At 40.8% G+C, this 21,053-nt stretch overlaps 1 protein-coding gene across 1 annotated transcript; it reads right to left on the bottom strand.

Moving 5' to 3' along the window:
• Nucleotides 1-10,049: 10,049 nt before the first annotated feature.
• LOC117902909 (GIGYF family protein CG11148) lies at nucleotides 10,050-21,053 on the bottom strand. The gene is made up of 9 exons (XM_034814469.1): nucleotides 20,926-21,053; nucleotides 19,761-20,125; nucleotides 19,529-19,702; nucleotides 19,154-19,448; nucleotides 14,161-16,854; nucleotides 12,939-13,898; nucleotides 12,805-12,879; nucleotides 10,529-10,683; nucleotides 10,050-10,474 (listed from the first exon to the last, which is right to left on the bottom strand). Exons 2-9 carry the CDS (start codon nucleotides 20,085-20,087, stop codon nucleotides 10,349-10,351), a joined length of 4,806 nt encoding a protein of 1,601 aa, XP_034670360.1. The 5' UTR covers nucleotides 20,088-20,125; nucleotides 20,926-21,053; the 3' UTR covers nucleotides 10,050-10,348.

Genomic DNA, 21,053 nt, shown 5'->3' with positions numbered 1-21,053 from the left:
AAGATTTGCAAAATAATCCCTTTTGTCGTTCACGACACTATGGAAAGATGAGATTCCATGACTAGCAAACCTTTGCCCTTTCAACCTTTTTGAGAAAACCGAAGCAATTTTTTCGAATCATTATTACTATTTGTTTACCAAACTTTCTTTTGAAAATCTTAAGCAATACAATGGGATACGATTAATGTGTTTACTAGGAATTTCAACCTAATGGAAACGAAACCACTTACTTTTGTCCCTGTCCCATACTGGTCATAGGAAATGATGTTCTTTACGATCACTCTGAATACTATAGTATTATATATGTACATATGTATGTACATATGTACATACCTATATGTATTTATGTAACAAGATGTACATAAAAACATTTGTACACATGTACATGAACTATTTACATGTCTACAATAAAAATGGTTTGGACGGACAGACAGACATGGCTCTATCGACTCGGCTATTGATGATGGTCAATAATATATACTTTATATTTTGTGGGGTCGGAAACGTTTCCTTCTCTGCGTTACACACATCCGTTAATCCCCACAGATACAGTATACCCTATCCTAAATATATAACCCTATCGAAATTTCTTATAAATTTCAAGTTTTTGAGCTTTTATGAAAATAGTGCTATTTTTGTTGCCGCCCAAATACCGGAAGAATTCCGTTTCTTTCAAAATATTTCCAACTGAAGCCTTCAAAGCATACCATTTCTCTCGGATAAGTTGAATTAAGCCTCAAAGTTGTTATAATATTTTAAAAACGTTCATTAGAACTATTTGTTTAACAAAATATCTCAAAGAAACATGTATAAGTTTATATGAATATACATACATTCATTTATACATATGGTTATGCTTTGGTCTGAGGTCTGAAATATGTACATATGTATGTTACTTTTAGATTTAAGTAGAAACTTCAGAGTTATAACCCGATTCGAAAACGTTATGAGGTACATTAGTCATTAGAGGGTTATTAGTATTTTCAAATTTCCACTTTCTTAAAAATTTGGCGTAGCCAACTCTTGTTGAAACCTAATATAACTAGAGATGAATTTTTTAAGCCTATTCTTCTTATGTACTATGTTTCTAAAAGTTCGATTTGGTCAGATAAACAATATTGTGTCAAAAAGTACTCATTATTACAATTTTGTGATGTCTCTTTTTGTTAAGAGTCCAAAGTCATATGACACTGAAATGAAATATATTTTTCCCACAACAAATTGTTAAGCTCTGGCAATAAATTAGTTGATCAAAACTACATATGTACATACATACATACATATGTATGTATGTACATATGTATGTCTATCATAGCGAAGAACGAGTAGAAGTAGTAATGCGTGCAAATTGATTGATAATCACCGATCCCCAAGGAACTTACTTTTCGAAGTCTTAACTGACAACAGGATACACACAGCAGAGATATATTTACGAATAAAGTAATGAACAAGGGTAGTTTTCTTGCTCATTTTGTACAGTCGAATGTTCAAACAAGAGTACCAAAGCTCGCCTTCGGGAAATTGTTAAACGGTATTTAAACATAACAAGCAGCACCAGAGCTGGGACCGGGACAAAGGCGGGCTAATCCCAAGGCACACGCACACAACACAACAGGAAGCCACCACAAAAATTTGTTATTTCAACAGTAACAGAGCACCAGCGACATCAGTCACGCAAGGATAACACCAACAATAAGGCGTATCAGCGCGACAACAAAAAAATGAGGTGGTTGGGTGGGTACTAATGAAATAAATGGAACAGAGCTGATGAAGTTGAATGGGGTGAATGGGGTTGGGGAAGGGTGACTTTAAATATGGGCACATGAAGTGGGTGGTCGTTAGCGGAGGGGCTAAGACCAGGGTCTGGGCCTGGGCACTGCACCGGTATCTATTAAAACCAATATTCCTAGTTTGGCCACCTTTCGGGTGGGGTTTGCGCAGGTTGCCAAGGAAATGGAAGCCAGCTCGGTGAGTTTAATCCGTTTACAAAATATAAATCCCATTGGGGAATAGAAGCCATGCCATGGAAGCCCGCTAAGCTGTATATTAATAGAGGGTCTGATGATGAAGGCCAAGTTGCCTTGAAGGCAAGAGTCCATCCCGTCTCATGCCAACCCCTCAGCAAGAGTCCCGGAATATTTTTTGTGTGTCTATACTTCACTTAGGTCGCTTTTAATTCTTGCTCTGCGTTCTCCCGGCAGCCAGCTCCCACTCACGCATGCTGCTGTCTTCTCTTTTTCTCTGGTGCTCCGTCTCTCAGCTGCATTTGATTTATTTGTGTGCAACACAATAAAGGTAAATGTAAGCTGTAACAGTATATGGCAATGAAGGAAAGAGATGGACGCTGCATAAAGGTGTTGGCTCTGTCTGCGGCCATAGGGTGTTGTTGCTGTTCGTGCTGGTTTTACTTGTTGTGGTTGTTACAAATATGGCTCTGACTGAACAAAGGCCCTTTTATGCGGCGTTAATAAAGTGGTGCGTTTAACACACACCATCGATTGCCGTTGGCACGCCCCGTCAACGATGACTTCTCATATTCTCACATAGCCAGAGTTTTATCAACGAACTGAATCATTTTTTACGTGATAAGTCGCATTGTAAATTGAAATGTGTGAACATTTATGAACCATTCAGTGATCTGTATCTGAACCTAATGAAAGGATGCAGGTGTGCTATTTTTCTCAAAGACCCTAAATCAATAGTAAAACCTTTTGTACTTGCATACATAAATTATATGTATGTATGTATGTACATTCATATGTTTGTATGTATATACATATGTGTAGGTATATAGTTATGATTATTGTTGTTTACACGTCAACTATGAACAGTAGACTAATACTAATACGAGTTTACAAAATTAGTAATTAGAAGGCTGACCAGGGTGACTATTCCTATTTCCAAACCCGTAGGGACTGCTTTATTGGCTCAAGCAGCCTCTATGGTCAACCTCACAGGCGCATTGTGGACAGGGAAATGCCGATAGCCTATAGCAGGGCTCGGCACGGCCCTATCTATTGCGTATAGGACAAGGCTTTACCGCTCACGTTCATGTGTATTACAGTGATTGGTACCAATACCAATATATTTTAATGTTCCGTTTTGCGTGCTGTCTTCGCACACAAACGCAAAAACGGAGTGGAATGTATGCGTGCTGAGCCCTGGCCTACAGGAATAAAAAATTTAACTTTAAAATAGATTTGAGCCTATTACTACAAGTATCTACAAGAACTACAAAAACATTTATTGTAGTTAAGGCAAAGACAACTTTTGTACCATTTTTTTTAGGTTTGTGCCAATTGCTTTGACATCTGCTTAACACACATACATACATACATATGTACATAAGAAAGAGTCTTAATTCTTAAGTCTTAAATTAGTTTTAAGATGAAACTGAAAAAGATTTGATATCATCATAAAGTCGGAGTTGTGACAAGTGTAGTGTTTTCTGTTAAGTGCTTAAAATGAGGGCAATTTATATTCGAGGGTGGTGTTTCGTCACCATCAATGTGATGCAGCATTACTCGTAGAGCACGCCCACTATGTGAACAAAAATAACCAGCTCAATAAGATAATATGCCGGTATCTGGTTTCAAGAGCGATGCAACATCTGCCGCCTCCGCCCATTTTCTAAACCAATTCGGAGCTCATAAATTTAACTTTAATGGACCCTTCAGTGAGCGAAGCTTGAGAGAGCTTCATGCTCAACTCATATTATAAGGTATTTAACTTAAATTTCGTAAATAAATCCATGCATACATGCAATGAATAAATTTGGAAAAAATGTAAATCTTGTATAGTTTCCTTGAGTTTATTGAAATTACTAATTGTACGCATGTACATATGTACATACATACATATGTATTTATGTATGTACATATGTGCATGAAAATTTGTACAGGACCACGCTTTTTATACCCGGTACTCGAAGAGTAAATAGGTTATATGTATATATTCATTCATATATACATATATAGCCATGTCTGTCCGTCCGTTTGTCTGTCCATCCGTGTGTCTGTCCATCCGCCGTTGTCCAGCAGCTTTTCTTTACACATTCTCATGTTCCTCACTCTTCGCTCAGTGTGCTGCTCTAGGGGAGGGCGCGATCTAACAGAGCGTGTAGGCGTGAAAATTGATGTAGATGTAGAGGTGATAGGTACAAAAAATTTAAAATGTAACGTCCCTTCTCGTTCATTATAAATTACTACTCTTACATATGTACATTTGTACATACAGACATCTATGCAACAGTTGACTAATTACAATGCAGGATTTGCAAAGTTTTCTTGTTGTCCGAGTGCGTTTTCGCTATTATGTTTAATTTGACATGGAAGAAAAAATAAGCAACGTCAACACAGTCGTTTTGCATTTTATACGAGGGCGGGCTGTAAAAAAGTCGGCCTTCCTAATAAGAAAACAATTTTTTTTAAATTTTTATACCCGGTACTCGAAGAGTAAATAGGGTATATTGTATTTGTGGGGAATAACGGTTGTATGTAACGCACAGAACGAAACGTTTCCGACCCCATAAAGTATATATATTCTTGATCAGCATCAATAGCCGATTCGATAGAGCCATGTCTGTCTGTCCGTCTGTCCATCCTGATGAGCGCCTAGTACTCAGAGACTATAAGAGCTAGAGCCACCAAATTTTGCATCCAGACTTCTGTATGCTCACACTGTTACAAGTGTATTTCAAAAATGAGCCCCGCCCCCTTCCGCCGCCGCAAAAGGGCGAAAACCTCCCAAATCTACAATTTTGAAGATCAAAGAAATCTAAAAACGCCATTCCGTAGGGAATGACCATATTTATCAGATCACCAAATTGCAGTGGCTAAACCCACCCCGTCCCGCAGCTTATATGTGTTTTTTGCACATTCTCTCATTCACACTCTGATTCGCGCAGTGTGCAGCTCTTGGGGAGAAGGGCGATCTAACAGAGCGATGTAGATGTAGATGACAGATGTAATCTCGCAAAAAACGATGCCAACGATAAGCCACTGCAAATTAATTTTTTCATTCTGGCTATAATAATGATCCAATCGGATCCCAATTTAGTGATCTGAAATCCCTACGGAATTTAGATTTCTCTTATCCTTAAAATTGTGGATACAGCAGATTTTTGCCCTTTATGGGGGCGGAACTAATTTTTTAAATACACTTGTATCAGTGTGATATCACAGCAGTCTATTGACAACATTTGGTGGATCTAGCTCTTATAGTCTCTGAGAACTAGCGGGCAAACAAGACGGACGGACGGACGGACTAACAGACGGACAGACAGACAGACAACCAGGCAGATATAGACTCGGCTATTGATGATGATCAAATGTATGTATGTACATATATACTTTATGGTTTCGAAAACGTTTCCTTCAGTGCGTTACATATGTTTATCCACTTTTGAGCACAAATACAATATACCCTATTTAATCTTTGAGTACCGGGTATAAAAACTGGCTGTATGGCTTTATTGGCTGAAAACCCCACCTTTGGGGAGCCAACTTTGGCTCAATTATCCTGAGAAATGCTGTGTTTTGACTTCTTTTTTTCTCTGGTGTGTTGTAGTTGATCAACGTTTCATAAACGGTTACGAAACGCTGCATAAATGAGTCATTATTGTGGTTGAACCACACCAAACACTCTTTCGAAGCTGCCACACGATTTCGTTCGTGGTCGACTATGAGCAAACGCGGCAGCCATCTTTCGGAAAGTTTTTTCATACACAATTGATCATTCAAAACTAAAACTACATAGCGATGTGGTTGCCTATAGCTTTCAGAATATCTAGCAATTTCAATCTCCGATAGATTTTTTTAAAATTTGGTTTGGATAGCCACTTTTTTACCATTTGAATATATGGTGCAGAGACAAATACTATTCTATTTATCAACCTTATAATTGGATTCAGTGGCGGTTATTTTGCTATTATTTTATTAGCACACAAAATTCACTTTTATCAATTTTGTCTTAAAACCCCTTGTTGAAACTTCCGTGAAAGGTTGGCAAAAACGTCTGAAATTTTATCAGCAATGTGCTGATAGAAAATACTAATCGAATAAAATATTTATGGGCGGTTATTGGTAAGGCCGATTACTTTTCAGCCCGACCTCGTACGAGTACGAGTTGTGCCATTGGAATCCGTTTATGCATGGATACATACCTACATATGTACATATATATATGTATGTACATATGCAAAGCCCAGGCTCGACAACGTCTATAATTACAGGATGGAACAAATAAGGGTAGGATTTAGTACAGTGCAACCTCCAGTTCCTCTTCTTTCTATTGTACTCTATGTCCGTACGAAAGGACTTTTTTTATACAAAGTCAAATGGAAGTGTAGAGGCCTCAGAAGGGTGTTCGGGCTAGACTCGTACAGTATCCATACATTCATATGTACATATGTATGTATGTACATACATACATATGTACCTAAAAACATCCTTAACCAGAAAAAAATAAAAGATTTAGCTCCGAAGGTGTTCTTAAGTATATTTAAGAATACATTATATATTTATGTATGTGTATGTATGCACAACATTTCTATACGTTCTGTGGTGCTAACTCAAAACTGTTTTCGAAAGAGTGTACAATTATTCAGTACTTTTTTGAATTTATTCTACATTTTAAAACTTGATTCTGTATGGTATTTCGTTTCATTGAAGTGGAAAAGGACAAAAGTCGTTAATTTGTTTATTGGATTGCGCAAAGTATACAGTTTCGAGTGTTCAAAATGCCCTCAACAACGACCAAATAATAACAGCTCAACAAAGGCAGCAGCCAGCATGCAACCATCATTGCCGCCGGGAACTCAAAAAAATGAGGAGAGCTGAAACTATTGTTCATTTACATTCTACGTTACTTCCACCCCTGTCTTATTCTCCCCGACAGGAGTTTCAGGCCCACTAGGCAAAACTAATAGGGTAGATAGCTGTTGAGCTTTAGAGTGATTTTCTTTAGAACGTGAAGCGAAATACAACATAAGCTTTAAAAGTGAATTATTATGATTTTAAAAATAAATATCGTAATTTTGTTCCCGCTACCTAAACGTATGATTATATGTAGTACATATGTGTGTACATCATATCACAAAATTACTCTTTAATTAAAAAGGTCACAACTTTTATACCCGGTACTCAGTAGACATCTGTAAGAAAAGATTTTTTTTTTAAATTTTTATACCCGGTACTCGAATAGTAAATATTGTATGTATATTGTATTTGTGGGGAATAACGGTTGTATGTAACGCACAGTAGGAAACGTTTCCGACCCCATAAAGTATATATATTCTTGATCAGCATCAATAGCTGTCCGTCTGTCCGTCCTGATGAGCGCCTAGTACTCAGAGACTATAAGAGCTACATAGAGCCACCAAATTTTGCATCCAGACTTCTGTATGCTCACACTGTTACAAGTGTATTTCAAAAATGAGCCCCGCCCCTACCTAAGATTTCCAAGTACCCAAAGAGAAAATTTAATAATTGTCTGCAAAAGACAGATCTTAAATAAAATTGAAACAAGGCTCAAAAAAAAAAAAATAAAATAAAAAAAACTAGTGTATCTCACAAATGGCGAAAATATGCACCATTTTGAAGATAAAAGAAAACTAAAAATGTAATTCTGTAGGGAATGACCATATCTATCAGATCACACATTGGAATCCGATTGGATCATTATTATAGCCAGAATGAAGAAATTCATTTGCAGTTTCTACGCCCACCCCGTCCAGCACCTTTTTTGCATTTCAGACTCTGTTTCGTGCAGTGTACGGGTCTAGGGGAGGTGGCGAGCTAAAAGAGCGTGTTGGAGTGAGAAGTGATGTAGATATAGCTGACAGATGTAAAATTTGAAAAAAAAAACCACTAAGGTACAGATATACTGATTGAGTACCGGGTACAAAAGTAGTGACGCGTACGAAGCGTCTCACACGACCATCCTGGTTTTTGTGTGTATAGGTGCATTAATTCTTCGTCATTTAAGATATCGTCACGGTGCTTGTGACTGAACTCCTAAACGGCTCGACAGATTCTTATGAATATGTTGTTGCATCTTAACTAGTCTGCGAAAAGGTTGTAATCATCTCATCATAATTATGATCATCATTATCTTTTCATCTTCATATCACCATTAACTTTTAATAGCGATGTTTGTGCTTTGAATCAAGATAGCTTGGCTTAATCCATAAGATTTTCACATAAAATAATATTCGCCTGTGTGCTTTATTTATACTCGGTACTCCAAGAGTAAATAGGCGGAGCAATGTGCGTAACGCATTCTAACGTATTCTCGATCAGCATCAATAGTCGAGTCGATATAGCCATGTCTGTCTTTCCGTCCGTCCGTCTTGATGAACTCCTGGATATCAGAAACATCGAGATGGCTGTGTTTTCAGTGTTACAAGTGTATTTCTTCACGCGCCCGCACAAAAGGGCGAAAATCAGCTACGTCCACAATTTTGAAGATATGAGAAAAAAAGCCAGGGACCGTAAATAATTGAATATTTTTTCCACTTTTCCTGAGTTTTTAAAGTCAAAATTTCAACAAAAAAAACTCACAAAAATCATTTTGCATTTCAAAGTTTAATATTTCCCAGACGGTAAGCTACAACAATTGTGCTTGGGTCCACTTTTGAGCTGAATCAATAAGCTTGTCAGAAAAACAAAGTTCTTTACAACCAGATCTAAGATTCTTAAGTTATGTGAAAAAACAAATAGCTACCTCTACAAATAAAACAAAAAAATAAGACTTTGAAAATTATTTAAAAACGAGAAGGGACGTGTGAGACGCTTCTTACGCGTCACAACTTTTATACCCGGCACTCAGTACTACATCTGTACCTTGGCGGTTGTTTGTCAAATTTTAAATTTTTTCTTCATCTGTCATCTACATCAACAACACTACTCACGCCAACACGCTCCTTTACCTCGCCACCCTCTCCTAGAGCCAAACACTGCAGAGTCGGGCAGAGACGTGTCAGAGGCAGAGGCCGCTCACTGCGCAAAGCAGAGGCCGCTCACTGCGGTTTAGCAAAATTAATTTCTTCATTGCATAATGAAGATCCAATCGGGTTTTCGCCGTTATTAGTTTTCTTTGCGGGTGGCGGAAGGGGGCGGGGCTCATTTTCAAAATACACTTGTAACAGTGTGAGCATACAGAAGTCTGGATGAAAATTTGGTGGCTCTAGCTCTTATAGTCTATGAGTACTAGGCGCTCATCAGGATGGACAGACGGACGGACAGACAGACATGACTCAATCGACTCGGCTATTGATGCTGATCAAGAATATATATACTTTATGGGGTCGGAAACGTTTCCTTCTGTGCGTTACATACATTCTCTTTGTGCACTAATACAATATACCCTATTTACTCTTCGAGTACCGGGTATAAAAAGTTCTGCCATTGGAAAAAAAAAAACCATAGGTTTTTAAGAAAATGTAAAGTTCAGTCCATCAGAAAAAGTCGGTTTGGTTCAAAGCGGAAGGAAAAAGTTGGACGAACCATACTCGTATGCAAAACTATGAAAAATACAATACCTTTGCTTATTTTCCCGTAAGATTGACACCTACTATTATGAATGTATCCTCAGATAGTTTACCCGGTAGACAAACATTGAAGGAATAAGTTAATTCGTGTAAATTTATGTAATTGTTTTAATCTATGTTGTGTTATAACAAAATAATTATGTACTGCCATTTGTAATTATTTTATTTGTACAAAGTTCTTGTTTACTTTTAATTGCAAAATTACATATTTTTAAGGCCATAAGCCTTGAAGCGGTTACAAAAACACGCCTTTCGTTCTTTATATAACGAGTGGTAAATCAACTGTAGGGAAACTGATATAAAAAAATAGTCCCACAATGGTAAATGGAAAACTTTAGTACCTATGAGGTTATCTAAATAGTTTTCAAAATGATGGAAAATATAATATATGTTCTAGATGTGTTTCTCAACAACTGAGAACGTTAGACTCGATTCGATGGTCTGTTGCTCGCATAAGAAGATTAAAATTGTGTAAGCTTTACATTTACTGTAATTATTGTAATTATGTAATTATTTACATTTCAAATAAAATCGAATCTAGTCCAACACGTGGGTTACCTGAATTTCGTCCTCAATATAATCAAACCAATAGACTCATCCTCTCACCGTTAGTAACATAAGCACATATGTGAGTATTAAGTAACGCGAATGTTAGTCACATATGTATGTATACATATACGGATTTATTTTGAACAGGGCTAAGTCCAATTATTACCCGGTCTTTAATTCAAATATATATTTAATAAGGTGTCTCATTATACATAAAACTTGAGTTTGTCGTTGCAGCTTTCGGAGTTGTTATGGGCCGTCGACATAGTCCCGAACGCCAACATTAATGCGACCCTCTGCAGCGGTTACCGAAAACCCGAGAATGCGTGCGTCCATCTTAGTCATTTTGTTCTTCTTGACCTTCTTCTGCTTGTTCTGTGGGTGAAATGTTTTAATTGATATAAGGGAGTTTTAAACAATTGTACAAACCTTGCTTTCAGTATTATCGTTTCCTGACGGTGTTATAGCGGGAGCGGGCTGGCACATATCATCATTGTGCGCGTTTTGAGCTCGCTGCAAGCTCTTGTATTTACTGCGCCGCTCCAGAAATTGTTTGGCAAAATCAGATGAATCTTTTCCTTCACCTAAAAGATTTTTAATATTTAAGATCGTAATTGTAATTTAGTATAATAGTAAAGGTAATTTAAACACAAGTTAATATAAATTCTAAAAATTATTTGATGCATCCATCATAATTTGCGCTGCATGAACACAAACAATTTCTTTGCTGGTTTATGCAAGGAGGAGGAGGTTTCTTGCTTTTCATTTATCCTCTTTTCACCCATTGACCAATTTTTCCGCTAATATTTTGTATTCCGCTACATTGTCTCACACTTCTCACGCCAACACCATCCGTTATATCTCTCGCTTCCGTACGCCACTGTTCAGGCTATGTTAATCACAAAACTCGACAAAATCTAACTTTGTTTTTCTTAAAGAAACCAAACAGACTTGAATTATTATTTCTATAGTTTTCTATGGCAGAACTATACAAAAACGAGGATGGCCGTATGAGACCTTCTTACGCGTCACAACTTTTAACCCGGTACTCAGTCAGTGTACCTGTACCGTATTGGTTTTATACCTGGTACTCGAAGAGTAAATAGGGTATATTGTATTTGTGCGAATAAGTTGTATGTAACGCACAGAAGGAAACGTTTCAGACCCCATAAAGTATATATATTCTTGATCAGCATCAATAGCCGAGTCGACTGAGCCATGTCTGTCCGTCCGTCCGTCATTATGAGCGCCTGGATCTCAGAGACCATAAAAGCTAGAGCCATCAAATTTTCATCCAAACTTCTGTATGGCAGAGGCAGAGGCAGAGGCAGAGGCTCACACTGTTACAAGTGTATTTCAAAAATGAGCCCCGCCCCCTTCCGCCCCTCAAATGGGCAAAAACCTCACAAACCTACAATTTTGAAGATAAAAGAAATCTAAAAACGCCATTATGTAGGGAATATCCATATCTATCCGATCACCGATCATTATTATAGCCACAATGGAGAAATTAATTTGCAGTGGCTAAACCCACCCCGTCCCGCAGCTTATATTTGTTTTTTTCACATTCTCTCATTCACACTCTGCTTCGCGCAGTGGCAGAGGCCTCTGCCTCTGACACGTCTCTGCCTCTGCCTCAGCCGCGGCTAAACCCACCCCGTCCCGCAGCTTATATTTGTCAATTTTCCCATTCTCTCATTCACACTCTGCTTTTGCCGTGTGCGGCCTCTGCCTCTCGCGTTCCTCTGCCTCTGCCGGGACTCTGCAGTGTGTGGCTCTTGGAAAGGGGGGGCGAGCTAAAGGAGCGTGTTGGCGTGAGAAGTGTTGTAGATATAGATGACAGATGAAGAAAAAATGCACTGAGTACCGGGTATAAAAGTTGTGACGCGTAAGAAGCGTCTCACACGTCCCTTCTCGTTTTTTGTTTAATTTTACATTTGACATTTAACATTTTTCTACACCACTCCCCTAGAGCCGCACACTGCATATCCACGGCAGAGGCAGAAGCCGCACATTGCAGAAGTGTGAATGAGAGAATGTGAAAAAAACAACAAAAGCTGCTGGACAGGGTGGGTTCAGCCACTGCAACTAACACTTTCTTCATTGTGGCTATAATAATGATCCAATCGGATCCCAATTTGGTGATCTGATAGATATGGTCATTCCCTACGGAATGGCGTTTTTAGTTTTCTTTAATCTTCCAAATGTGGGAGATTTTCGCCCTTTGTGGGGGCGGGGCGAAAATTTGAAAAACACTTTTAAGACTTTTTTACACTTTGGTTGCCTTATCTCTTATGGTCTCTGAGTACTAGGCGCTCATAAGGACGGACAGACAGACAAGGCTATATGGACTCGGCTTTTGATGCAGATCAAGAATGTATATACTTTATGGGGTCGGAAACCCTATTTACTCTTCGAATACCGGGTATAAAAAGTTGATTTGGTTCGTTGAGGAAAAATCGTGTCGGGTAGGGCAATTTACAATATCGACTAGTCGGAAAAGCTGTCTTCTGGGTTTCACATACTCCCACACCCACACCAAAACTAAAATATCTCTTAACTCTGCGAGTACCGGGGTTAAAAATATAAAATATGTGTCAGTCATACATATACTTATGTAGCTTAAATAGCAAACAGTTCTCTGCAGAGGATAGCTACGGTATAAAGTTACAATTTTTATGTTTATATTTATTTGCGGTACGTACCAAGGTAAATGCGCACATAGTCCTTCACCTCATATGGTGCCTCTAAGTCCTGCAAGAATGCCACAAACGTGGGTACTGCAAGTATAAGAACAATTTTAAAAGTTAGTGAACTCCTGGCTGAAAAATATATTTACCATCCACTTTGGCGGTCATATTGTCCAGGCTTCTCATGCACCAGCTAGTAAACTCGTTTTCATATTCGTTAACTTTATTGCTGGCCTGGTCCATATGCCCCTTGCTACTCGATTTTCTTTCCTTGTCTTTTTCATCTGTTGCCGTAGGTGCCACTTTTGGACTCGCTTTTATCTGACTCATTTTGTTCTTTTCGGATTGCTGTTGTTGTCCTCCAACAGCTTTGGTCGTTTTTACCACGTTTTGCATGGTCGGCAAGGTCTGGCTCTTTCGCAAATTCCGCGGTGAGTCCGAGGCAGCTGTCGACTTGGTCTGTGCATGTACGCTATGTTTTTCCGCCGAATGCAGACCAGCGGCTAGAACAGCCGCCGCAGTTACTGGTCCAGCGCCACTGGCACTGGCCGACGGTTGCAAAACGATTGGATTGACCGACGTGGAATTGGCATCATCCCATAAACGACCGCCTGTTGTCAATGAAAGCGAAGAGTTGGGTGCACTCCATGCCTTATTAGCTGTTCCCCAGATGTTGGACAGGCCACACGTCCCACCCACATTTGATGCTATAGCAGCCTGTTGCTGTTGCTCTACTTCACGACGTCGCTGCTGTTCCATGAGTTCATTGGCCAGCCGCTTGGCCTCCTCTGCCTGAATATCAGCTAGGCTCATTACGGGCGCAGGAGCGGGTGCTGCCTGCCACTTAAGAAGAGCATCGTTCGCCTCGGCCGCAGCAGCTGCAGTGGCGCGCATTTGTTTGTCCAACTGTTCCTGCTGTCGCTGCTGATCCGCGCGTCTTTCTCGCCTTTCCGCCTTCTGTATTTCTGCCAGTCCAGGCGCGGTGCTGCTGGCTTTCGGCGATCGAAGCGACCATGGCGCAACTGATGTCGCAGCCAAACGAGAAGCTGCTTGTAGATCCCCAGCCTTGCCAACGGCATGCTTGGTGTTCGCTGCAGATGCTGCTATGCCTAGAAAATATCATCACAAAAAGCTCTATAAATGGATAAAAGTAAGGTAAAGCAAGGCGTCACAGCAAACCAAGCATTGTAGAGATATTTTCAACTACAGCTCACCGCTTTGTGTATGCTCTTAACTGCAGACATAAGATGCTTCTAAAAATATTTAGGCTTAAGCAGAATGTCGAATTTTGAAGGTCAATGTGAGGCATCAGTGTTAGAACCTTGTTAAAACTGAGGCTTAATATATATATATAGATATTATATTACGCACCTGTGGCTGTACTTTGAATTGGGGCTTGTGCGCTACCTAGTAAAGCCTTCCGTCGCTGACCTTGTATTTGCAGTTGTCGTTCCTTTTCTTCCAGCGATTGTCGAGTTTTTTCTTCTTCCACATGCAAGGCACGGCGTTTCTCCTCTTCCAGTTGTTGACGCTTGCGCTCCTCCTTAAGTCGCCGCTTTTCCTCAGCTAGCTCACGCCGCCGCTCTTCTTCATTAATGCATTTTGACGGTGCCGACTGTTGTGACGGTCTGATCGCCAAGTTCTGCTTATTAGTGTGTTTGACATGAGTCGTGGACTGTGAAGGATTCTGATCCTTGATTGCCTCCACAGCCGCAATCACTCTCTGTTCTGGCTTTGGACTGACCGATTCCTTTAGATGATTTTTTGTATTGTCAGTAGACTGGGACCGATCGCCCAAGTTATCCACTTCAGGAGTTAAAGGGGCTGCTGCTAATGCAGCAGCTTCTGGGGATTGCACTAACCCTGCCATGCATTTTTGTTGCTGCTGTTGAGCCAGTAATTGCTGCTGCTGTTGCTGTTGGTTCTGCTCCTCTTCCAATGTTGCTACGTCCCACAGGGTGACCTTTGCGTTTGCCATTCCAGACCACTGTGGGCTCGGGATTGGTGGTTGTTGATGAGCAGGCAACCACATTGGAATCATCAGGTTCTGCGCTGCCAGCATTCGTGACTCGATCAGGAAATCCCCACCAGTGGGATTGTCACTACCAGGATTTGGTAAAGGAGGCTGCGGACGACCAATTGTTGGCTGTCCTCGCAACAGCATACGCAAATTGTATTCGGTGAGCAAATCCATATCGCTGCCATGCATCTCGTCAAGCTTATTCGGCTCAGCTGCCGATCCAGTCAGCACTGCCTGGTCCGTAGGCTGTTGCGACGGATGCGAAGCAGCCTGAAGCTGCTGGGTTTGCTGGGCCTGCTGATCCATTAGCTTGGCGTTGTGTATGAAATTGTTTGCTTCCAGAAGATTTCCCTGTGGCCGCTGTTGGTCTGCGCTGTTGGCAAATAGCTGCTGCTGATCTTTTTTACCCTGCTCAGCTATAACATGGTACAACTGGCTCCCGGCTGCCGGATTTAGTACAGCCAGCGAGCTACTCAGCCCGCTCAGGCTGATCAAGTACTCTGGCAGAACGAGTAACTGAACCTTGCGCCGCACTACCGACTCCCGCTCGACAGCTGAGAGGCGCTGAAAGCACTCGTTTTTTGAAAGCTCATTGACTATCTGGTACTCCTGGTGCTGCAAGTACTGATCTTGCAGCATCTGGAATCGCATGGTCAGAATATGGGATGTTGCATCCAAGCCACTTCCGCCCAGATTTCCTTTAATGGCAGTCGTCAGCGAGTTTGCGGCGGCGGTCACATTCACTTTGAGCTCTTCTCTTTGCAGTTGTTGCTGCAATTGCTGTTCGCCCAACGAAAGGGAAAGCGCAGCTGACGATGACTTGCGCGGCGTAAGTGGAAGTGGCACAGGAATAGCGGCTGGCATCTGTCCAATAGGAAGATTATCCAAATCCATCGGTGATGGCAGCAAATGGCTATGCGAAAACGGCATGTTGCCGTGGCAAAGCTTTATTAGCTCGCCCAGTGGCCTGAATCTACTGTCGGAGAAGCGACGCACGAAGAGGTTTTCATTGAAGTATCCGGCTCGATACCATTCCGTCATCTCCATGGCACTGAACGGGCCCTGAACATTCGACTGAGGATCCCGGTAGAACCACAACTCGTTTGGATTCGGATTCGAATTCATCATCTGCGCCGTAGGAAGCATTGTCAGATGCTGTTGGTGCTGGTGACGCATGTGGTGGTGATGTTGCATAGCTAACTGGTCCGGAAAAGGTAGGCTCGGATGTTGGTGCGATGAATGATGGGCAATGCTTGAATTGGAAACTGGAATCGGAACAGCAATAGGGATCGCAGGATGAGGATGCGGTTGCTGAAGCAGAACAGAGTCGCCCAAAGAGTTCGACTTAATGTTCATTTCAATCTCTGCTAGACCAGGCATTGTTGTTGCGAACCGGCCGCTATCTATTTGTGGTTCTCTATGGTTGTGGGAGACTCTATTATCATCGTCCATTATCAGCTTCTCTACCTCATCGGCCACTTCTTTGATCCTATCCGATATATCCCCGTGGACAGCTTCACGAATAGAAGCTGTAGGGCCTGGAGACTGTTGGTAGTTTTTAGTCAAGTCCGGGAATTTCTGTGGGTTCGATTCTATCTTCCCTTCGAAGTCATTTTCGCCTGTATCACTTTCTCCGTCAGTGTGATTCCTGCTCCCAGTCTGAGGTAAGTTGTTGTCAGAGCTTGAAGATGCAGAGTTTGCCGCATCAGTGGAGTCCCTTTGTTCAGCTACTGCCTTGGCTGCCTTCTGCAGATCGGCATCACCGTGAAACGCGCCACTTGAATCAAAGGTGCCACCTAATTCGGATGGATTCTCCATAGCCCACTCGGGAAGATTGTCCTCCGTATCACCACCGCCGCCTAACCACAATTGAGAGTTTTTACCGCCCAACTGACGGATAGGAGCGGCAGTCAGTCCCGATCCCGTCTTACCGCTACCTCCCCGCTCCCGGTCAACGTCTACAGTCCCAACCGTCGAAATGGAACGCTGTATACTGGCCAAACTATCCAAGTGGGAGTCCTCGTCGCGCCAACTGGTAGATCGACCTGAAATACAAGTTACAGTGTTAATTAAATTCCTGTCAATAACAACAAGCGTAAAACCCTTCGTCTTTCGAATTTAATGTGATATCTTTTTGGAAAGCCTGAAACGTACACATTATAAACCAGAAGGAACGCTGGAACATTAGCATTCCATATTCTTGTCTTCATTACTTAAGTCGAAAGCCCATAAAATCTTTTGTTCAATGAAATAGTAGTGCTGGCTGCAAGTATTAACGAGAAGGGACGTGTGAGACGCTTCTTACGCGTCACAACTTTCATACCCGCACTCAGTACTACATCTGTACCTTAGCGGTTATTTGTCACATTTTACATTTTTTCTTCATCTGTCATCTACATCTACAACACATCTCACGCCAACACGCTCCTTTCGCTCGCCTCCCTTCCCTAGAGCCAAACACTGCAGAGTCATGGCAGAGGCAGAGACGAGGCAGAGGCAGAGACTAGGCAGAGGCAGAGACGAGGCAGAGGCAGAGACTAGGCAGAGGCAGAGACGAGGCAGAGGCAGAGACGAGGCAGAGGCAGCGGCCGCACACTGCGCGAAGCAGAGTGTGAATGCGAGAATGTGCAAAAAACAAATATAAGCTGCGGGACGGGGTGGTTTTAGCCACTGCAAATTAATTCAAATTAATAATGCATTCTGGCTATAATAATTGTCCAATCGGATCCCAATTTGGTGATCTGATAGATATGGTCATTCCCTACGGAATGGCGTTTCTTTTATCTTCAAAATTGTAGCTTTGGGAGGTTTTCGCCCTTTTGCGGTGGCGGAAGGGGGCGGGGCTCATTTTTTAAATACACTTGTAACAGTGTGAGGATACAGGTCTGGATGCAAAATTTGATGGCTCTAGCTTCTAAAGTCTCTGAGATCCAGGCGCTCTTAAGAACGGACGGACGGACGGACAGACAGACATGGCTCAATCGACTCGGCTATTGATGCTGATCAAGAATATATATACTTTATGGGGTCGGAAACGTTTCCTTCTGTGCGTTACATACAACCGTTATTCCCACAAATACAATATACCCTATTTAATCTTCGAGTACCGGGTATAATTATGAAAACAATTTTATATCGCCCTGAAAGGATTTTGACAGTTGGAAGAGGTCCCATGAAGCTACGCGTTTGAGAATTAAAGCACATGGGTACACGACTCATGTTTGGTAAAATGTTGACATGTGGCATGTGGACTGGGCAGTGTCACAGTGCCGAAAAATACTTTTGACTGATGTGTGTTATGGTAAGGAAGACTCAAAATAATATGTTTGGCATTCACAAATTTCTGACAACTTCCCTAATTCTTGAAAAAAACAACATTGAGCATGTTTGGTTGACCCTTATGAGCTCCAGCCCATATAAACTCGTACTTCCTAGCCTGGCATTGAAGTATTTCATAAAGTGGTATGTGCCAGCCTACTTTTTAATACAGTACAGTAATATTACTATTGAAAAATGACCCTCAAAAGGATCTTTCAACAAGATAATTATCTGAAACACGCAATAAAGCTTGCTAGGAGAGGAATTTCTTCCGAAGAGGACGACACTTTTCCATGTCCAGCTCAGTCTCTAGACCAAAATCCCAACGAAATCTTATTGAGGCATGTGAAATGCGTTATTACGATTTAAATACTGTCAACCAGAGCACAGTTTTGCTTGGGCAGGACCTTATGTACACATCAAAAACAAATTTGATTAAAAACTACATATCAAACCTCAAGAAACATTTAGAACATAAAACACATGCATTAATTCCAGTTTCGTTGCTTATTTAGATTTTCTAATAAAAACACTACTATTGAACAGCAGATTTTATGGGTACGTATAAAAAATCATGAAAAACAAAAGGATGGAGTGCAAGTGTAACTTGATTTCTTCGGGTTTAAAATGCATACATTTCAGGCTTTCTCAAGAGGTATTACTTGTTAAATTTGGATGAATGGAAATATCTAAAAAATATTTTTGAAAAGGCACGGCACTTCTATTTCATCGAACACAACTGTATATACATAAGTGCTTGCTTGTGTACATTGTACATAGGCCAAGAAAATGTAATTGGAATTCATGAACATAAATAAAGCGCTAGTCGTCGAAAGTAAAGGCGATTCATCTGATCATTTTCATTGATCATTCCCTACCATACGATTTACATCTCGACACTTGTTGGTGATATATGAAAATAGCAACAACAAAACCTTTCTGGAGGTATAAAAGCGTTTTACGCGTATTCCCCCTGCAAGCGTATGAAAAGTAAATATATTAAAGATATAGGAACTGATAACTGACCCCAGCGGTGCGTATTGCCCACAAAGCTAGAATTGGTACTTGATCCTCCACCACTGCTTCGCCATCCGGCAACATCCGATCCCGTTAGGTTGTTGCTTGAAATCGGGCCGTCTCCAGCTCCATCCTCGTTTCGGCTGCGCCGCCAGTTTTCCATGTTGCGATGATGACTTGAGAACTCTTTTCTTGGACTCGAACTTGGTGTCCCGTTCCAGTCCAGGCCCCCCGAATTACCCTGTGATGTGCTTACAGCGACTGAATCACAAGTTCCATTTCGCTCGTTCCAGTTTCGTTCGATCTAGGAAGAATAATTATGTGCATTTACTCATTCAGCTTCGGAATCGCCACTCAGCCTATAAATCAGCGGCATTCACTTACCTTGGTGGACATGACTGACAGACCTTCATCGTATAAACTGCCAGGGCGCTGATATATCGGATGATAAACTGATTTTCCACGCATTCGGCCTCGGTCAACTGTTCCACCACGTCCAGTGCCACGCGGTGCTGTTCCAAATCCACCCGCCGACCGCTGCAACCAGGCCGGACGAGACTGCTGGCAGGATAAGTCTTGTTAACAGAGTTATGGGAACGGGAAAGTTTGCACTTACGCTACTCCCAATTTGATTATTGTCTTCTTCAGTGCTGGGCGTTAGGGCAAGAGGATACTGAACCTTGTCCACAAAAAGCTTCTTAAACGAAGGTAAAATCTGCGGCAACAAACAGTGCCGATCAAACAGAGACAGCATTTCCTCACGTCCATATCGATACTCAGGAAACATGTTGCGAGAGGAAGCTGCTGCTGCTGTCGTGTTGTTGCCAATGCTGTGCGTTGCCAGACAGCTGTTGGCGCCTCCACCAACGTTATTGGTATTGGCAGCAGGTTCCGCCGACATATTGCGCAACCATTCTGGACCAAACTTCATAGAATCTGTCATTTTCAGTAGCCTCTTGTTTCCTTTTTATTTTTCTCAAACTAAGCGGAAAAGAACATGATAAAAATTGAGTTCGAATTTGACAAGAAAATAATGTGAAAGTGAAGATGATAATCTGTATTTTAAATTGCTTGCTTAGCCGATAATAACTATATTTTATTTACACTTTCGAAGGCTTAAAATTGCTACAAAATAATATATTTTATTTACTGATCTTGATCTGATCCACTTCTTGATTGCGTTGGTTTGATAAAATATCAACAATCAATTTCTATCTGATCATTGTATTTCATTGCATAGGTGTGTATGGAATCAAGAGAATATTTTACCGAATTTAAAGATGGAAATCAAAAATAAATAGTTTAAAGCAACGCAACCTAACCTAGAAAGGGAACTTAGTATCGCACACAAACGTAAACTCAAAAAAAAAATCACACATGCACACAACAATTTTACATATTGGGCGACATATCAAGCCTAAGTACGTGTATAGGTAGTATTTCAGCATGTGTTTTCTCATACTCCCCTTCAGTCATTCTAATCAAAATCATTAGTTGTAACACATAAATGCAAATATAAAATTGAATTTACTGCAAGACACGAGAATAAGAAATATTTTAAAAAAGTTAGCAATTATTAGGCAGTTAACATACATGTACAACATACATACGTACATACATATGTACATACATTTGCGGGCATACGCAACATTCATTGATAATTAGTGAAGATTTATCAAAGGAAATACTTGTCTTCGTTACATTAAAATTAATCCCACTTTCTAATATAATGGTTAAAAATCACCAGAATGCCCGAATTATTAGCTAAGGATTTTACTTACACACGAAACCAACGTATTTGCAATAAAATACCAATACCAAGAAACCACTTTAGTGTGACCGATTGCGAAACCCACCAAGAAACCCGAATTTCCATTCAAACAAATATTAAACTGCCATGAACACTAAT

Source organism: Drosophila subobscura, chromosome dot (genome assembly GCF_008121235.1).
Source record: "Drosophila subobscura isolate 14011-0131.10 chromosome dot, UCBerk_Dsub_1.0, whole genome shotgun sequence".
Classification (NCBI taxonomy): domain Eukaryota; kingdom Metazoa; phylum Arthropoda; class Insecta; order Diptera; family Drosophilidae; genus Drosophila; species Drosophila subobscura.
Note: the sequence above shows the minus strand (reverse complement) of the source record. Positions and strands in the feature narration are given on the sequence as shown.

What these genes read in the sequence shown, in the direction of transcription:
- LOC117902909 (XM_034814469.1), bottom strand. Translation starts at nt 20,087, where the DNA reads ATGACAGATTCTATGAAGTTTGGTCCAGAATGGTTGCGCAATATGTCG. An exon ending in ATAATCAAATTGGGAGTAGC is followed by an intron (nt 19,703 to 19,760) that starts GTAAGTGCAAAC and finishes TCCTGCCAGCAG; the next exon opens with TCTCGTCCGGCCTGGTTGCA. An exon ending in ACGATAATACTGAAAGCAAG is followed by an intron (nt 10,475 to 10,528) that starts GTTTGTACAATT and finishes TTTCACCCACAG; the next exon opens with AACAAGCAGAAGAAGGTCAA.